The sequence below is a fragment of the Synchiropus splendidus genome, chromosome 1, assembly GCF_027744825.2.
Source record: "Synchiropus splendidus isolate RoL2022-P1 chromosome 1, RoL_Sspl_1.0, whole genome shotgun sequence".
In the NCBI taxonomy this organism is placed as follows: Eukaryota; Metazoa; Chordata; class Actinopteri; order Syngnathiformes; family Callionymidae; genus Synchiropus; species Synchiropus splendidus.
In genome coordinates, this window is record NC_071334.1 from 7,747,362 (window position 1) to 7,765,524 (window position 18,163).

General features: G+C 41.0%; 1 protein-coding gene and 2 non-coding genes across 3 annotated transcripts; 2 read left to right on the forward strand and 1 right to left on the reverse strand.

The window, feature by feature from the left end:
- Positions 1 to 12,674: 12,674 nt before the first annotated feature.
- On the forward strand, positions 12,675 to 12,746 carry trnaa-agc (transfer RNA alanine (anticodon AGC)). The gene has a single exon. It is a non-coding gene; the product is annotated as a tRNA-Ala (tRNA).
- A 1,275-nt stretch (positions 12,747 to 14,021) lies between these two features.
- trnaa-agc (transfer RNA alanine (anticodon AGC)) lies at positions 14,022 to 14,093 on the forward strand. Its single transcript has one exon. It is a non-coding gene; the product is annotated as a tRNA-Ala (tRNA).
- Positions 14,094 to 14,255: 162 nt separating this feature from the next.
- LOC128752280 (gastrula zinc finger protein XlCGF8.2DB-like) lies at positions 14,256 to 17,453 on the reverse strand. Its single transcript, XM_053853343.1, has 3 exons — positions 17,116 to 17,453; positions 16,584 to 16,676; positions 14,256 to 16,397 (listed from the first exon to the last, which is right to left on the reverse strand). Exons 1-3 carry the CDS (start codon positions 17,132 to 17,134, stop codon positions 15,430 to 15,432), a joined length of 1,080 nt encoding a protein of 359 aa, XP_053709318.1. The 5' UTR covers positions 17,135 to 17,453; the 3' UTR covers positions 14,256 to 15,429.
- Positions 17,454 to 18,163: the final 710 nt, after the last annotated feature.

Sequence of the window (18,163 nt, forward strand, 5' to 3'; positions counted from 1 at the left end):
ACATGAGGTTGAAAGTGCCATCAAATCCTTTTCTGGCTCATTAAAAGAATAGAGAAAAAAAACGTAGCTCCTGTGTGTGACGTCGTCGTCATCCCACGGCAGGACACATTTGGTCACTACAGCATCGTACTCAATGCACTTCGTTCAAAATAATAAGTACAATCACTCCAAAATTGTACATTTATTGATTTATTTACTTTTTGATTTTGAGATCTTCACTGTGGAATCACTATGCAATGAGGACTTTTCGATTGTGTTTTGCATTTCTGTTAAGCCACCCTCTGGTGGAAATGGGAACAGATCCTGAACAATATTCATACCTGCTTTAATGTGTGGGTGTCCCAAGTAGTCCCTCCCCATTGTTTCTTCTTCGGAGGTGCCAACATTATTCTGTGACTGGTCCCACCTGCTTCCCTGTCCTGTGAACAGAGAGGTGACAGTCCATATTCCCAAGTGTTAACCAGCCCTTCTTTGGAATTTGAAGCTTCAGTTTTAGAGATGTCCCGACACCACTATAAAGTGTGAACACTGACGTTTGAGTATTTTGAGTACATATATTAGTCATTAATAATACCATAACAATAATTTTAACACTGTAATAAATTATTTTTAGTTCTTTGTGCACATGTTCCTTCTCTCTACAAGTTTACAGATCACCTGACGGGCTCAAATTTAAATCAATTCAAGCATTTGTCATCTGTTGTGAGCAACTCCTTTGATTAGAAAACTTATAAACTACACACTGATCTCACATTCCACAGCTCCACGCTGCAGCTGAGATACTGCAGCCATGCAGGAACCAGGTTTTTAAGTCAAAAGCAGTCGTTTATGAAATAACAGACAGACGTGCTGCCAAATAAAACAGCAAACATCATCATCGAGGACCGTCCGAAACCCTCATGTCAGTGTGGAGTTAGTACACAGTTGGAGAAGATGGCAATATGAGAGTCAGTGTATTTCGCGATAATCACACATTCTTGACAAACCTTACAGGAACGACAATGCCTGTTTGTCTCTCGAGGCAGCAAACTCTGGGTGCAATTTGATCAGAATGCCAATGTAACATGCTCCCGCTGCACAGCAGACTCCATTGTGGAGGTTCAAAATGTACCCCACGGAGCCAAATATTCCCAAAGTTGTACATCTTAGCATCTTAGACGCCTATGTACCCCTACCTCAACTGTCCCATGTGAAAGCGTTTTTTCAATGGCGCGGGAAATTATGTCAAAGAAAAGAAACAGGCTCAGTCCAAAAACAGTTGAAAAAAATATTTTTGAATAAAAATAATTGAAATTAAATTTACATTTGTGTGTACATCTTCTCTATGTAACACAAGTACAGTATTTACCCCCATCTATGTCTAATATTGTTCATAACATGAGTGAAATCCTCCAGAAACCTTTGGGCAACTTACCTTCATGCATGCAGAATCGTATATTTAATGTACGCTTGGTGGTGCCAAATGAACCTTATTGAAGAGTCGACTCATGAGTCGAAGCAATTCCGCTAAATGCCCCAGTACTTTAAGAAGATCACCATCACAAGATAAAAGGATCTGTGCGTGTACCTGCTCTCTCGGTCTCCATCTCCAGCGGGATTCTCCTTCCTTCCGCCTATCGTTTAAAAAACTCGGAAACAGACGATGGTAAATCAGCCGCGGACAAAATGAATATGTCAAACTCTGGACATCTTCATCCAACACAGGAGAACCAAAGAACGCGAGGCTGCTTCAATATTCTGAGTGGAAAAAAAATGGCGTAGAGGGCGTGGCCTGTTTTTTTATACTTCTTCTTGATGTTTCATGGCATTTGGTGCATTCTGGCGCATTTGCGCCCCCTCTTGTTCCGGAGTGTGGATCGGACACTTCACTTCCAAACTCTCCTCAACAGCATTAAATTCTATAAAACCGCCCCGGTTTCCTTAAAAATACATTGCTACAACTTCTTTCTCCTTCATCCTCATTTATTTGTTGTCCTCTCATCACCCTCAGACAGGGATAAGAAAGGTGTCAATGTAGAGCCTGACATTCCATGCCATTTGGCGCTGAGTGTCACCATGTTCTTGGCTCTTACTTAAGCTTCCAAGTGGGCGGTTCTCTCCTCATAGCAGGATGAGATATTGGATGCACTATTGTCAACAAGCTCACTCACTGCTGTGTTCTCCCTCTGTAGTTCTTCAGTTTTATCTTTCAGTGATGATATCTCCTCAGTGAATATTTTTACCTTTATTAAGAATAATAATATCATCAATTATACATTATATAATAATAATATAATGATAATTAATAACAAAACAGACAATTAAGATGATTTGTTCAACTCTGAAAGTGGTTTTCAGTCTGCAGTAGCAAATTTGTTTCATAGAACCACTAACTATACATGCATAGTTGCACAGCATGCACAAATATTATATTTATATGAATGTAAAATATCAATGAAAAGATACTTGAAAATACTTGAAAATGTCGTGGAAACTCGGCAGCAGATGCTTGAGGGAATCTTGCAAACTCTGAAGAACATTTCACCCACCAGAAGGTCCACGAACGAAGAGCTGTTCTGGGAGACGTGAGCATGTGCCTCTTCAACATCTCCTTCAAAGCTGATCACTCTGCCGTTCCAGCAGACCAAACTCGGTGTGCTGAGAGCCAGCTTCCCACCACCTCACCAAGATTCCTTGCAAGGGTAGCTTCAGAGTAGATATCAGGTGAGGATGTGGTCTGCTCCCTGAGATGAGTGCAGAAGTTCAGGCACACAGAGAGCCTGTGCAAAGGTGCTACTCAGCCAGGAGCCACCTTGTCTCTTCTGCCTGACCAAGATCGAGCATCATCCTCGAATTCAAGCCCACGCCACAAGGGACAGGACTTCTTCCACGTAGTTCCAGCAGCAGAAATCTGCTTAGCTGCTTCCTGGTCCTCAACATTGATGTTCACCTGAACTTATCTGTTCGATGCCTCTTCCAGTTCCATATTGCACTCCATACTCCAGTGGCAGGAGCTTTGAGCTTTTAGGGCTGGTAAGTGCCCCCTTCTTTCTTCATTTCTTTCCGATGTTTTTTTTTTTTTTTTCACTCAACGTCTCCTAATCTCGGTGGTTGAGAAATTACTCTTCACCGACCTCTTTCAAAATTTAGAATGTTGAACTAAATGTACACAAATCACATATAATACACACATACCACCACTAGATGTCACTGTTTGCCATTCAATGACATCTGTATGTTTGCGAAATTGACTCAACGATTCTTATTATCCTCGTTAAACTGAAGTTTGAGGGTGACTTAATAATCGATTTAAAGAAATATAATATCATATGCCATACATCGCTTACTGCTCTAGAACAAGAAAAAATATCTTTCGAGAATCGTGCAGTCGACACGATTCTCGAAAGATATTTAAGACTGACATAACTGCAGATGCATATAATATCCTGTCCCATCATGAGTGAGTCCCTCATCAAGACAATGCTTCGTTTTGAAGTTATTTCACAACCGTCTGAAGTCTGTGAACAACAGAATATGAGGACAGTAATGTGAGAGTGAGATAGTAGTGAGGTGTGCTGCAGGAGTTCACCAGGGATCAGCTCTCGGCCCACGTTTGTTTGCTGTTGTTATGGAAAGACTGACAGACGAGGTTCAGGAGGAGTCTCCATGGACTGTGACGAGTTGGAAGTGCACTGCACTTGAAAATAATGTTCTCTTCGCAACACTTAAGTCATGAATGAAGTGTGTTGCAGATGCACAAGCCAAAATATGTGCTGCTCAGACAGCTTCTCTCTGAAATTTTGTTTAGAAAGCCATATTTCTGTCCCGCCTGTGGTCCAATAGCTATTTAAAAGCCTCTGAGACAGGATGCATATAGTTAAATTTTATAGATAAATAAATCGATGCATTTCCCTGATCTCGCAGATATAAGGATTATATCTGTAAATACTTCTGAGTATGTTGAGATGATGTAGTAAAATGTCTACTTTGAAATATTGATTTTAAATGCTCTCTCTAATCATGTGCTTACATTTTCTTTTAACAGAAGCAGATGGAGATACGTTTCGCGGAACAGTACCAGCTGGCTACAGGGATACACCTCTCCAGCCTGACCACCAGAGGTCACTGTGTTCTCATTTTGACACTGATGTCAGTGAAGACTGGAAAGAAACCGGTGACTTTCAGTCAGATTCCAACTCTGTTGAGGATCCAAAAGTTGATGTCAGAGAGGAAACAGGTGGTGCTGTTAACAAATCTCTGTTCTGCTCCGGATGTGAGAAGAAATGTATGTCAGTGGTTGGACTGATTTTACACATGAAGTCCTGCAGTGGACCCATGACTTGTTCGCTTTGTGGGAGCCATTTTGAAACAAGACAGAAAATGAAGTATCACATGAGAGTTCACGCTGGACAAAAACCCTATATCTGCTCCCAGTGTGGAAAATGTTTTTCATATAATGGCAGTCTGCAAAATCAGTTTAGAATTCATACCGGACAAAAACCTTACATCTGCTTGCAGTGTGGAAAATGTTTTTCAGATAAAGGTACGTTGATCAACCACATGAGAGTTCACACTGCAGGAAAACCTTCTGTCTGCTCCCAGTGTGGAAAGTGTTTTTCACAGAAAGGTGTCTTGAATAAGCACATGAGAGTGCACACGGGAGAAAAACCCTTCCTCTGCACCGTGTGTGGAGAGTGTTCTTCACAAGCAGACAACCTGACAAGGCACGTTAGAGTTCACACTGGAGAAAAACCCTTCATCTGCTCCCAGTGTGGAGAATGTTTTTCAGAGAAGGGCAACCTGAACTGTCACATGAGAGTGCACACTGGAGAAAAACCTTTCGTCTGCTCTGCGTGTGGAAAATGTTTTGCAAGCAAAAGGAATGTGAATACACACGTGAAAACTCACACTGGAAAACGTGTCATCCGTCATTTAAAAAAAGATTTAATTTAAAACAGCATGTGAAGAATCATGAGTGTGTTGAATTTGGTAGACTGAGACACTATGGTGACATACAGGATTCTTCAATCAAATGTTTCCAATGCTTGGTAACCATAAAGCTCACAGTTTTATTCATCCAAGAAGACTTTATTGGTGTCCTAGTACATGGGAAAATCACTGTTTTCACTTCATTGACAGCATCTCCAGTGAAGTTCAGATCCACAAATCTCCCCCATTGTGCGTGGGTGGTTTTTCAACAATCCTCACTGTGTCTTTTATTTTTTTCAATTTAAAAACACACACAATGCAAACAGAGAACAATGTATTAGCAATCCATGGCCTGAACCACCTCGTCCTCTTTTGCCCTTTGTTAATGCTATGTCGAAGTCACGTCTACTGTTTAAAAAAATGCTTTGATGTTGATGGGATTCAAACCCACATGTATGGAAGACAAATAAATCAATTACCGGTTCTGTCTGCACTGAACGTGTCTCGTACGTATTCCAGTTCTGCCGATATTAGACTGTGAAAGCACTCTATGCCGAGGATGGGATTTGCACACTCATGTACGGAGCTGCATGGCTGCAGTGTAAGACTGCAGCCATGTTGTCTTTAACTATCCACACGTAAAGTTAACATGGTGAAAAGAATGCGAAAGAGACCAATGCGTCCGCGCGCGCATGCGTCTACAGATCGTACAGCTTTGTGTTCTCTGGTCGTGAATCCTCTGGTGAAGGAGTTTGACAGATTCTTTCAAGCGGCTGCCGAGTTTCTACGACAATAGGACTAGTGAATAGTGAACGAGAGACGGAAGGAAGAGACTCCTGCTGGAGATGGAGACCGAGAGAAAAGGTACACACACACAAACGCTACTTCTTCTTTGAAGTTGATATTTAACAGTGGTTAGGAAGTTGCTCCATGAAGTGGGTTACTGACTTTAAGTAATAATTGTAAGACTAATCCGGGAAAAAAAATCTATCCCACCAGATTGACCTGTCCCATAGCTGTGTGGAAAAGTGGCATGGAGCAAAGAGGTGCACCTTTTGAATTCTGAACTCGGCCCACAGAACAATAAGAGCCATTTTCAGCTGAGAACACAGGTTCCTTTTATATGATTACTGAATACAAATTTCAATCATCATCTGTAGGTCTGCTGAAATGAGCAGCATTGTGTGGTGTTTCTGGGTCTAAAGGCGCCCAGGAAGTGTTCAAGAACTTTTGAGGAAGAGGAGGGAGATGGACCTCAGGTTGTGGGCCACGTCAAAGGAATGGCAAGAGTAATGACTGAAATCAATCATTTTAGTGACTCGGTTCATTGACTCTTCACCAATAATGAACGAATCAATTCTTTGAGTCATGTCGTTCATTTGCAGTTCCTTAGTTTCGCCACACGATGGCGAATAGTGAAGAGATCTGCTGAAAGGTTATTTGCAGCCAGATATAAATAAACGTCAATTTAATTGATATGACTTTTTTTGAAGTGACTTTAAAAGTAGTTAGTTCTGAAGGCAGATATTATACTGTATGTCATTTACTGGCCGGAAAAAGTCCATAAATGCAGGGCCACAATATTAAACCGTCTTTGTGAAGTGCAGGCCTGGAGTTTTACACATTTGACCTGGTTACTTGTCATCAGTGAAATGTTAGAGGACAAATAAAATAATCAGAGGAAGATAAATAAAAAAAATCAGTCAATTTCACATGCAATCTCTTCCTTTCACACCCTCCCACCCCCCACTCTGACTCGCTTACTTCCTTTCAGTGGTGAGGAAATGGCATACCACAGAGAGGGGGAGCTCTCTAAAATACTGTGAAATCATCGCTTGTGAAACTTCACGCAGCCCTCCCCAATTACCAAGATATCTGGTGTAATTATTAGATACATGTGTGATGAATGGAAAGTTTCCATTGACCTTTGAGGCTTTCCTTGTGACATTTTATTTCTTCAGATTATAAAAAAGCTGAAATGTGTCAAAAATCATGTATTATTATTATAATAGTTATTATTATTATTATTGTTATTATTATTATTATTGGTGTGGTTTATTATATTTTTCTCTGTAAAACAAGTCGAATTTTGGGCAATGGCCAAGCAATTTTTCAAAAGTTATTTTATTTTAATACTTTTTTGTTGCCCAAAAGAGCTAGAATGTTGTGATTCAAACAACATGTTATTGTCATGACACATATGAGATGGGTGATGGGTGAAGATGACAGGCGACAATGACGAAAGCTGATATTTGTTTCTGCAGATGTGTCTTTTGGGGGAGATTCATGTATTTTCTTAAAATGAATTTTCCTTTCAAGAATTAAAAGGGAGCCAGATGTCACTTCTCTACTTAAGGCTTCACATGAGTATTTTCCTGAGCCCTCAACTTCTGTGGGACCAAGTTACAGACCCCTATTGTCATTGTGTATTGCAGAGTAATTTGAAAAACATGACTTAAAGGTTAAATATACAAACGTTTTCTTATCAAGCTACATGGCTTTAACACATGCATACAGTTAAGACAGTCAGATTGCTTAGTCATGTTATCCACAGTGCAACCTGGAGGGACGGTGAGTAAAGTTTGGATGACAGTTTTTGTGAACTGTACGTTACACCTTATTGTACGTGGGAGATTCCAAGAGACTGGACAAGATTGACATTTACAGGCTTTTTATTTGTGATGTCATTTGGTGAAAGATCATGTCAGCGTGACACAGAGGAAAAGACAGCACTGCACAGCTCAAAGAAAAACAAATGTAAAAATGTGAAAGTAGGAGGGTAGAACATTTTTCTAGATTACCTACCTGTTCAGTTGATGGAAAGTATGTAAGATTGAGGCCGAAGTTGCTCTCCCAACATTTAGCTGGAGCCTTCAATCAGGCTAGGCTTCCCCTTTGTCTCTCCGGACAGATTTAGGGAGAAAGTCTAACAGGAATGTATAGAAATATGTTTGACACGACACCAGCCATTTTGGACGGAAAGACTGGTGTGATGAACTAAAGCTTAAATGATGTGAGGGGTGAGACTATTCAACTGAGACTTATAATAATAAACTTTGTGGACAAGTAGTTTGGAGTGTTTCACCTCTGATCTGAGAGCAAAGCGAGTGAGAAAAACTATAGATGCATACTGACAGTATTTGTGCTGAATGTGCAGAATCATGCAAATCTGAAAAAAGGAAGTGGATTTGTCATCCCAAGCGGGGATTCCACTCCTCTGTTTTCATCATGTTTTCTTTCGTAGAACAAGACACAGGGATCGGGACTGAGAGGTAAAATGCTGAGCAGGATTTCTTGATTAATGCAACCAAAGCTGAAACAAACGGACAAATAAGGCTACGTACAATTGGAACAGGAAGTAAATTTATTATTTTTTGGAGTGTCGAACTTCGATTTTTAAATAAAACTAAAATAAAAATTAAACAGCTAACTGAGGAAGTGTAGAAACGTCATGGAGACACCGCTGAGATGCCCAAAATGGTTCCACGCAGACACACGGACGGACGGACGGACAGACGGACAGATGGACCGATAGATAGATAGATAGAGAGACAGACAGACAGATAGATAGATAGAGAGACAGATAGACAGATACATAGATAGATAGATAGATAGATAGATAGATTGATAGATAGATAGATAGATAGATAGATAGATAGATAGATAGATAGATAGATAGATAGATAGATAGATAGATAGATAGATAGATAGATAGATAGATAGATAGATAGATAGATAGATAGATAGATAGATAGATAGATAGATAGACAGATAGATAGATAGATAGATAGATAGATAGATAGATAGATAGATAGATAGATAGATAGATAGATAAGCAGGAAAATAATCATTGCCAAACGTATAAAATAACACTCTATTGGTTTCAAAAGAACCTATTTTTTGCATATGGGTAGGTTCAGAAAAAGCAGTGGTGAAAATAATAAGATCTCAATTAAAGTCATAAAAAACAATAACAAGCAGGCTTCCATGTGGTGGGATTCACTTTTAGATAGATATCTATCTAGATTTTAGATAGACAGACAGACAGACAGACAGACAGATAGATAGATAGATAGATAGATAGACAGACAGACAGACAGACACATAGATAGATAGATAGACAGATAGATGTTTTTGCTTTTTCACACCTTCAGTGACAGGATGGAAACTGCAAAATCTAAGTGTGGTTCATTACATCCGTTCCACTCAGCACACTGCCACAAAGGCAACAAAAAGCCCCCTTCGATTCGTGTGTACTTGCTGCCCACAGGTCCAAACCACAATCTGGGGGACTGGGGGTGGGAGTAGACACTGCCCAGTCAAGTAGAGTTTGTTCAAGTGATAGAACTCGAATTCTGTCAGATACTACTCATTACTCATTACTCATCCAAATCGTCCTTTAGTACAAGATGGATGGGAAGTCCTTTGAATTCATATGACAAATTCTGTCCATTTGCAGTTGTTGTCAAAACCCTTCTGAGGCAAACTTTCAGGGCAAAATAATCCTATGACGTAGCCAAACGTAGATGGTTGCCACTCTTCCCTCATTCTTTAAACTGGCCTCACCTATTTCTTAAGACGCTCTTCATCTTCTGGCTTAGAAGAACATGCAACGCTTTGTCATTTCTCCTCTGATACTGAAGCTGAAGAGCCAGTAACATTACAAAGGCTTGTTTCCGGTGGTGACTTTGATTCACATAGAAATGGTTTTAAAGTTATTTAGCTTTGTAATTCAGTGGAACCAGCTTTGTAGACGCGATACTGTATGTTCATCCTACACTGCATATTTTGGCATCATTCCTGAGGCATGTCGCCAACACTTTAAATGCAGTTTTACTGTTACCAAACTACGAAATCTATCATCAAATGAAAAAGCAACTTTACAGGCCAGAAGAAGAATATTGCTTCACTGGAAGTGTTCATTCTCACCTGCTCATACATTGTGGTTACAAAGATGTGTTATACTTTGTAGAATTAGAAAAGCTTAGACTTAATCTAGCAGATATGTCTCATGAATTTGAAAACATTTGGAACCCATTGTTAACATACGGTAAAGAAAGAAAGAATGATCACTAGACTTTGCCTAACTTTCAGCCTCAGTTTTTGCTTATCTCTCCGTTGGACTGCCAATTGTCTAATAGTCATGACAGTTTGGACCATTCACTTGCAATGTTCATCATGGTATAGATATGACCACAGTCATTATGGGACATACACCTGAGGTGGGGTTCTTTTTTTTTTTTTTTTATCTTTATCTTCATTATAATTATTATTTTGTGCATGTGTGAGTATATTTTGTAACTTAATATTTTGTATCTTTTTGTCTGATTTTATTTCAACATCAGAAAATACCAATAAACATACTTGAAAAAAAAAGCAGTATTAATATAGTCCATAGTGTGCATATTTCAACTTCCTAGAATTTGATCAACCACACCATACAGTGTGTTTCCTCATTTTAAAAAAGAGGATGATGTGAACATCTCTTTTCCTGTGATAAGGAACTTTCACTTTCCTTCACCACTCTTAAACTTTCCTCTCATCACTGTTGGGGCGAGGGAGAGTTCGCTATAAAAGGCTGGACCCTCGTCTCCCACAAATCACAGGAGTCCTGCCTCTGAAACTCCACAGCAGCACAACATCCTGTGTTCACTGCTACCTGACAGTCTGCCTCTTTGATCGAACAGGAAACCAACAATGTCTCTCAGTGTTAAAGTCATACTCCTTCTGGTCGCCATGGTCTACATTTCTGCAGCCATGCGTAAGTTCTTTGCTTTACTACAAACCTGAGTCCAACTTCACAGTGAGTCAAGTGATTTTATTTTAAGAAGAAAGTTAATGTTTTTGCTTTATGTGCTTCTTTCTGCAGGGCCACCCCCCAAAAACAGTTGTTTCTGCCAGCACCTCAGACCCAGCATTTCACCAGGCAGCAGGGTCAAAGAAATCCAAGCCTATGGTCCGTCACTTTTTTGCAAAAATCTGGAAATTGTGTAAGTTGAATTTCCATTGTAAAACCTTGAACATCTTACTTCTGAATTTGTTCTACACAGACAATCATATTTTATCATGTTTATTTTTCTCCAATTTTGACAGTGTTACAGAGGAAAGTGGCTTTCGCTACTGCTTAAATCCAGAAGGACAATATTTTCAGAGGATCATTCAACAAATGTAAGAGTGTGATGGTACACTGATGACTTGGCTGAGATGAGTGAGTGACTCTGGTTTTTATTATTATTATATTATGGCTTTGTGACAGGCAGAAGAAAAGCAGCAACACCTCCTCAACCCAAAGCAGCCAGCCAGCCAGCGTCTGACGCAAGACACTGCCCAACGTCGAACCCCGACGAGCGACATGAAAAGCAGCGCATGTTTACAATCTGTTCACCACTCACGCACACACGGACACACACTCACAAACATTCAACAAACATTAATTCGAGCTGAATATCCATTTGATTTCTGTCAAACTATTATTTTTAAATAAATATTTTACTACCATTTTTGCCTGCTGGTGTTCAATCTATATGTCAAAAACACTTGCTGCCCGATAATGGTCTCAAAAGTCCAATAACTACCGGTAGGTCAGAAAACTTCACCGTTTGTTGGCACCTCCCAGTGGCAGAAGTGCGGAATTACACTTTTGGTGAAAGCGTAAAACTAACAAATAAGTATAAAGGGGGTGGCATGAAATGGAAAACAATATTCTCTAAATGATTAGTGAGGAAAATATGAGGGTGAAAACAGAAGAAAAAAAAGGAAGGACCAGTTTGTATGAACTTACTGATGATACCGGATCAATTGAAACCACGTAAATCCCGATAAGGGTTTGTTTCAAATAAAGGTTCGCATCACGAAGTGAGAAGGCTTGAAAGTCGTGCTGAGCTTTTCTACCCAGAGTGACGTTTCTTTCCCCTTGAGTGCGACTGGAGACTTCCTGTTCTTTTGCTAAAATAAAAATCACTCTCCTTTTAAAGTGTCATTGCAACGGATAATACAATGCACCATCATTTCGATATCATCAGTCAAAATCACACCACAGTTTCGACTTTGTTCCCCTGGTTGAAAACGTGCTGTCCTTCACTGCGTTTTTCAAAGTTAATAACCAACCAATGACAGTCACAAACTCGAAACTGGCACTTGTTGGCATCATTTCTGTTTTAGTTATTACGAGTGAAATGTGCTCAATCCGACAGCAGATGGCAGTGGAATCTGTCACAGTCTCACTCCCGTACCAAACCATCCGAAACAAATGGCTGATCTTAACCAGGACTCTGGGCCAAACTTCAAGTCAATTGTAATAATGTAGTTATTATAAAGTCTTCATCATTGAAGCCTAACCCTTTGTGGACCGGTCATATGGTCCTAACTAAGCAAATTGTCCTCACAAGGAGGTGTATTGCCAAGAAGTGGTCCCGACTAGAATGGATCACACACTCAGCAGCAGCAGCAGCAGCTACTGCCCTTTTTCCTAGAGTATACCATTCATGACACCTGACTCCCACTGGGAGGCTTCATCCACGAGATTTCAGACGAGGACAACTTAATAAAGCAATAACTTCCCAATGGAGCATCACCATGATGAGGGACTGCATCTACATCTTCAACCATCTTGAGATGTTACATCAGATTTTTAGTGAGTTAAAAACAGCTCCACATCGATCCGCCTCGAATGCAAAGAATCTTCACGCACAAATCCAACTACCTGGTCTATCCATGTGTTTTCACCACACATCCATTGTTTTAAAGAAAACCAACACTGTCCAACCGGGGATGTAGCTCAGTGGTAGAGCGCATGCTTAGCATGCATGAGGTCCTGGGATCGATCCCCAGCATCTCCACAACATGCCTACCATTTTCCATCACTCTCCTTCATGAACTGAGCAAACTCTGAACAAGATCCCCCTGCTTTGTTTCCTGTTGATGATGACTGCCGTACATTGAGGTTCAAGAGGTCAAAGCAGCTATAAGGAATCTGATTGATGTCATCTATAGGCCCTGAAACTAGCTTCCAAAGGAACTACGTCATGCTGGAAAGTGGCAAGATCAAACTCTCGAGGGTGTACAGCCGTGGCCAGAGAATTATTGAGGCCAGAGAAGTATTGGTTTTCACGCAGCTTCAGTGTTTTCCTGTAGATCTTTTTGTCAGATGTTACTATGAAATAAAAGTATAACTACAAGCAATTAATAAGCGCCAAAGGTTTTTATAGACAATTCCATGAAGTTAGTGAAAAGAGTCAATATTTGTTGACCCTTCTATTTGAAGACTTTTGCAGTTTGTCATGGCCTGCTGTCCACTGACTTATGTGCTGATGGCAGCCCCATCTTGCATCATCAATGCTTGGAGTTTGTCTGAATGTGTTGGTTTTGTTCCTCCACCCACCTCTTGAGGGTTGACCTGTGGGATTCAGGGATGGGGAGTTTCCTGGACATGGACCCAAAACTTTGATGGTCTATTCCCCGAGCCATGCTGGAAAAGGCATTGTTAGTCTGCGGGAGAAGTTATTGTGGTACCATTCTTCATCCATGTCTGTGTTCTCAGCCACAGTTGTGAGTCCTTTGGCTGGGAAGCAACGCCACACATGAATGTTCTCAGGGCACCTTATTCATCATTATTCACCTGAACTGAGTGGAGACGCTGGGGATCGAACCCAGAACCTCATTCAACAAAGAGGGAGAGTGACTGGCAGTCGGTTACATGTACCGAACTGGGGTGGGACTTTCAAGAGTTGACCTTTGATTAATGATACACATGATAAACAATGAAGCACTCAGATAAAAAATAAAAATGTATGTACCATACTCTGAAGACCTTTGTCGCAGAGACGTGACACAACACATTGGAAAACAGACTATCCTCTCACCCTAGACTGGACTATTGATCATGCTGAACTCACTGAGTCAGCAAAGATGATCAAGTACTTCTTGATGTAGGAGAGAAATGGAGATGCTGGGGATCAAACAGAGGACCTCATACATTCGAAGAATGCGCTCTACCACTGAGCTACATCCCCTTGTGTGCAGGAAATTGGTCCTTACTGAATGGAAACAATTAATGGATCAACTGACTTATGTTTGTTTGGGTCAGTGAGGAGAAGAAACACATGGAGTCACGAGGGGATGTAGCTCAGTGGTAGAGCGCATGCTTAGCATGCATGAGGTCCTGGGATCGATCCCCAGCATCTCCACATTTTTTTATGCCAACCATTTGTCCATCCCTTTGTTTCCGGTGCCAGGTCTTAGAGAATCTAACTGTCAACAAAGGTATCAAAGGTTAAGGAGCACTGTGTCACCGGATGAGTGACTGAGAAGCGAATGAGGAGACGGCAGTTAGCTGTCAGTGATGGCAGTCCACTTTATTCTGACACATGAAGAGTAATATTTTACAATATTAATGAAAATATCACAAGTACAGACATGGACAGGAAAACAAAGTTAAATGAAATAAACAAAAACAACATAGTTATTCAGATCACAGCTATAATCATTATTATTCTTTACTCATGCATTCATGCCGGTAAGTACACAAGATGGCGAATTGTGGCGCGAAAACGGACAGACTCTGAGAGTCGCATTCAGAGCGACGACGTATATTTGAACATGCGCTCCACATCACTAAGACAGAAAAATGAAATGTGTCTTTACACACACACACACACACACACACACACACACACACACACACACACACACATATATATATAATTTTCCTGCATTGTTTCCTGTAGATGATATCTGAAGGATATCGAGGTTCAGGAGATCACAGTCGCTATGAGGAATGTGTCCAATTTAACTTCATCACTGGGTCCACAAACTGACTGAAAAAATAACATACTGGAAAGTGGGCAGATTAAATTCTGGGGAAAGAGGGTGTACCTCAGTGGTTTAACCTGAGCTTTGCATGTATTCCTACAGACAGCTCCAGCATTTCTGTTTCTCCTCATAACAATCTACCTGTGGAGCGTAAGCATTGACTACGTTCATTAAGACTTAAGTCTTCAATATATGATCATAATTATACAATATCATTATTGACCTGAACAGAGTGCAAATGTTAAGGACCTCACACAAGAGGGAGTGAGACAGGGAGCCCGTCACATGTACCTAATTCAGGTGGAGGTTAGAGTTAACTTTTCTCTTAACATTTTTCTTTTCACTTTTTTTTTAACATTTCTAATAAAGGGACACAAAATCCTGCTGGAACAACCCTGGAAGTAGGGATGAGAATTGATAAGAGTTTAACATTCAGTTTTCAAAACTGCTCAATGAAGGAATAAAGGAAGACAGACAAACACTGAGCATCAACTGTATACTGTAGAATAACAATGACCTTAATAAGTGAACGCTGGAGTTGTTTGAGGCCCACAGCCCAGTGCTCATTGATGGGGTCCCCAAAATGGGAAAAAAGAATAAATAAAGATTTAAACATAAAACAACAACACTTCTTTCTGTACCATTGATATGAGAATGTCTCGTGACATGAAACATTTTTGTCACATTCCAAATGAACAGTCACATGATTCTTCAGGTGATGGTTTGACTTAAGCCCTTTTTAGGTGACAGAAGACTGTGAATGTGAGTTTTCATGTGTCGTTTCAGGCTCCCTTTCACAGCAAAACATTTACCACACTGGGAGCAGATGAAAGATTTTTCGCCAGTGTGAACTCTCACGTGGTCGTTTAGGGTGCTTCTCTGTGAAAAACATTTTCCACACTGGGAGCACATGAAAGGTTTTTCTCCAGTGTGAACTCTCATGTGATCGTTTAGGGAGCTTTTCTGTGAAAAACCTTTCCCACACTGGGAGCAGCTGACAGGTTTTTCACCAGTGTGAACTCTCATGTGATTATTTAGGGTGCCTTTCTCTGAAAAACGTTTTCCGCACTGGGAGCAGATGAAAGGTTTTTGTCCCGTGTGAACTTTCATGTGCCTTTTCAGGGTGACTGACTGAGAAAAATGTTTACCACACAGAGAGCATTTAAAAGGCTTTTCTCGAGTATGAACTCTCATGTGCTTCATGAGAGTGTCCGCTAGTGTAAAGCATTCTCTACACTCGGAGCAGATAAAAGGTTTTTCTCCAGTGTGAATTCTCATGTGCCTCTTCAAGGTACCTTTCCGTGAAAAGCATTTTTGACAGTGAGAGCAGATGAAAGGTTTTCCTCCTGAATGAATTCTCATGTGGTTCCACAGCTTACGTCTTGTTTCAAAACGGTTCCCACAAAGAAAACAAGTCAAATGTCCACTGCAGGACTTCTTGTGTTTTGTCAGTTCAGTCTTTGACAGGCACATCTTCCCGCATCCAGAGCAGATCAGTGATTTGTGATCACCATTATCAATCTCCTCTCTGACATCAACGTTTGGATTCTCAACAGAGCTGGAATTCGACTGGGTGTTACAGGTCTCTTTCCAGTCCTCACTGTCATCAGTGTCTGAGTCAGAACACGAGGACCTCTGGTGGTCAGGGTGGAGAGGTGCATCCAAGTCGCCAGCTGGTTCTGTTCAAAGAAAATTAAAGTATATGAAGAGAGATCATATAGAATCAATGTATATAATATAATTAAAGTGAATTTCGGATCACCACTTTAGCGTTCCAATGTATTGATGATGTTGATGACGATTTTTGCATTTAATTTCTCAGACTTTTGAAAAAAATGAGAACAGATCCAAAACAATATTCATACCTGATTTAATGTGTCCCGTGTAGCACCTCCGTTTTGTTCCTTCTGCGGAGGTTCCAGCATTATTCTGTGGCTGGTCCCTCTTGCGTCCCAGTTCTGTAGTATTCAATGGAGAGGTGAAAATCCACATTCCCCACCGTTTACCTGTCATTATTGTCACAGTTCTGCAGAATTGGCGACAGAACTGGGCTACCGATCCTATCCCGTACCAACATTCCGTAGCGACGCAATGATCAAGTGTCAGAGTTGATATGAGTAATTTAACAAAGAGCAGACAGACGTGGAACCAAACAAAACCCACTCGCAACAGAACCAAACAGCACAACAAAAACATACTGCGTACCCTGGTCATGAGGCGTTCATGGACTGTGGGAAACACCCATGTCAGTGTGGAGTATCGCCATATCAAGCCACGCAAAGCCGTTCGGCGGTCCATCAAACTAGCGGGCTTCACGTATGCTTATCTCTAAACAAGCAAGCGCGCGGACAGGATGGACTGACGTGTGTGTGTGTGTGTGTGTGTGTGTGTGTGTACCTGCTCTCTCGGTCTCCATCTCCGTCAGGATTATCTTTCGTTCCGTCTCACGTTTATTTGACAGTCAACTGCTGTTTAGAGTCTTTCAAACACCTTCATCCACCAGAAAAGAACAAAGGAACGCGAGACTGCTACCGTGTTCAGAGAGAAGAAAATGGCGGAGACTGTTCAGGCGCGGCCGTTTTTCGATGATCATTGACCACAAACTAATGCTTCTCTGATTATAGACGGGTTCGGTGATGAAGAGGACATTCGCACATGCGTGGAAGGATCCTGAATTGAAGACGTTCGTGGATACCGCAATCTGAAGAAACAGTTCCTCCTATATGGCTGCCACAAAAAAAAAAAACATTGCACATGCGCAAATCCACTCTGAAGCCCAGTGCGCTTGCGCATGCCATTCATGCAGTTTCGTCGATCATGTTCCGACACATGCACGTGTTTTCTTCTCCCCTGGTGGATAAAAGCGTCCAGGCTGCAGATGTTAAAAAAAATCCTTCAAGCAGTGGCTGATCGCTGCTGCCGACGATCATCTGCTGTATAGTTTTCACTACATATTCATTGGTTATAAATAAGAGACGGGACGAAAGAGAGTCCTGCTGGTGATGGAGGCCGAGGAAGCAGGTACACACACGCACATAGGGACATTGTGAGGTTTCTCATTGAAGTAACTCTTTCCCCAGCCTCTTACCCTAAACACAACTATCCAAAACAAATGGCTAAACCTAACCAGGACTCCCTGAACCAAACCGGCCTCTGCATTGAATGTTCCCCATCCTCCCCTGAGTATCTCTGGAGCATCCTCAAGCAAAAGATCTATGAGGGTGGGAGGCAGTTCACATCCAAACAGCAACTCTGGGAGGCTGTTCTTACATCCAGCAAAGACATTCAAGCAGAAACTGTCCATAAACTCGCAAGTTCTATGGATGCAAGAATTGTGAAGCTACTATCAAACAAGGGGTCCTATGTTAACATGTAACTTGACCTGTTAAGATGTTTTGGATTGTAATAGCTTTTTAGTAAACATGACCTTATATTGCTGTAAATT

What these genes read in the sequence shown, in the direction of transcription:
- LOC128752280 (XM_053853343.1), bottom strand. An exon ending in CACGGGACACATTAAATCAG is followed by an intron (nt 16,398 to 16,583) that starts GTATGAATATTG and finishes TTCTTTGAACAG; the next exon opens with AACCAGCTGGCGACTTGGAT.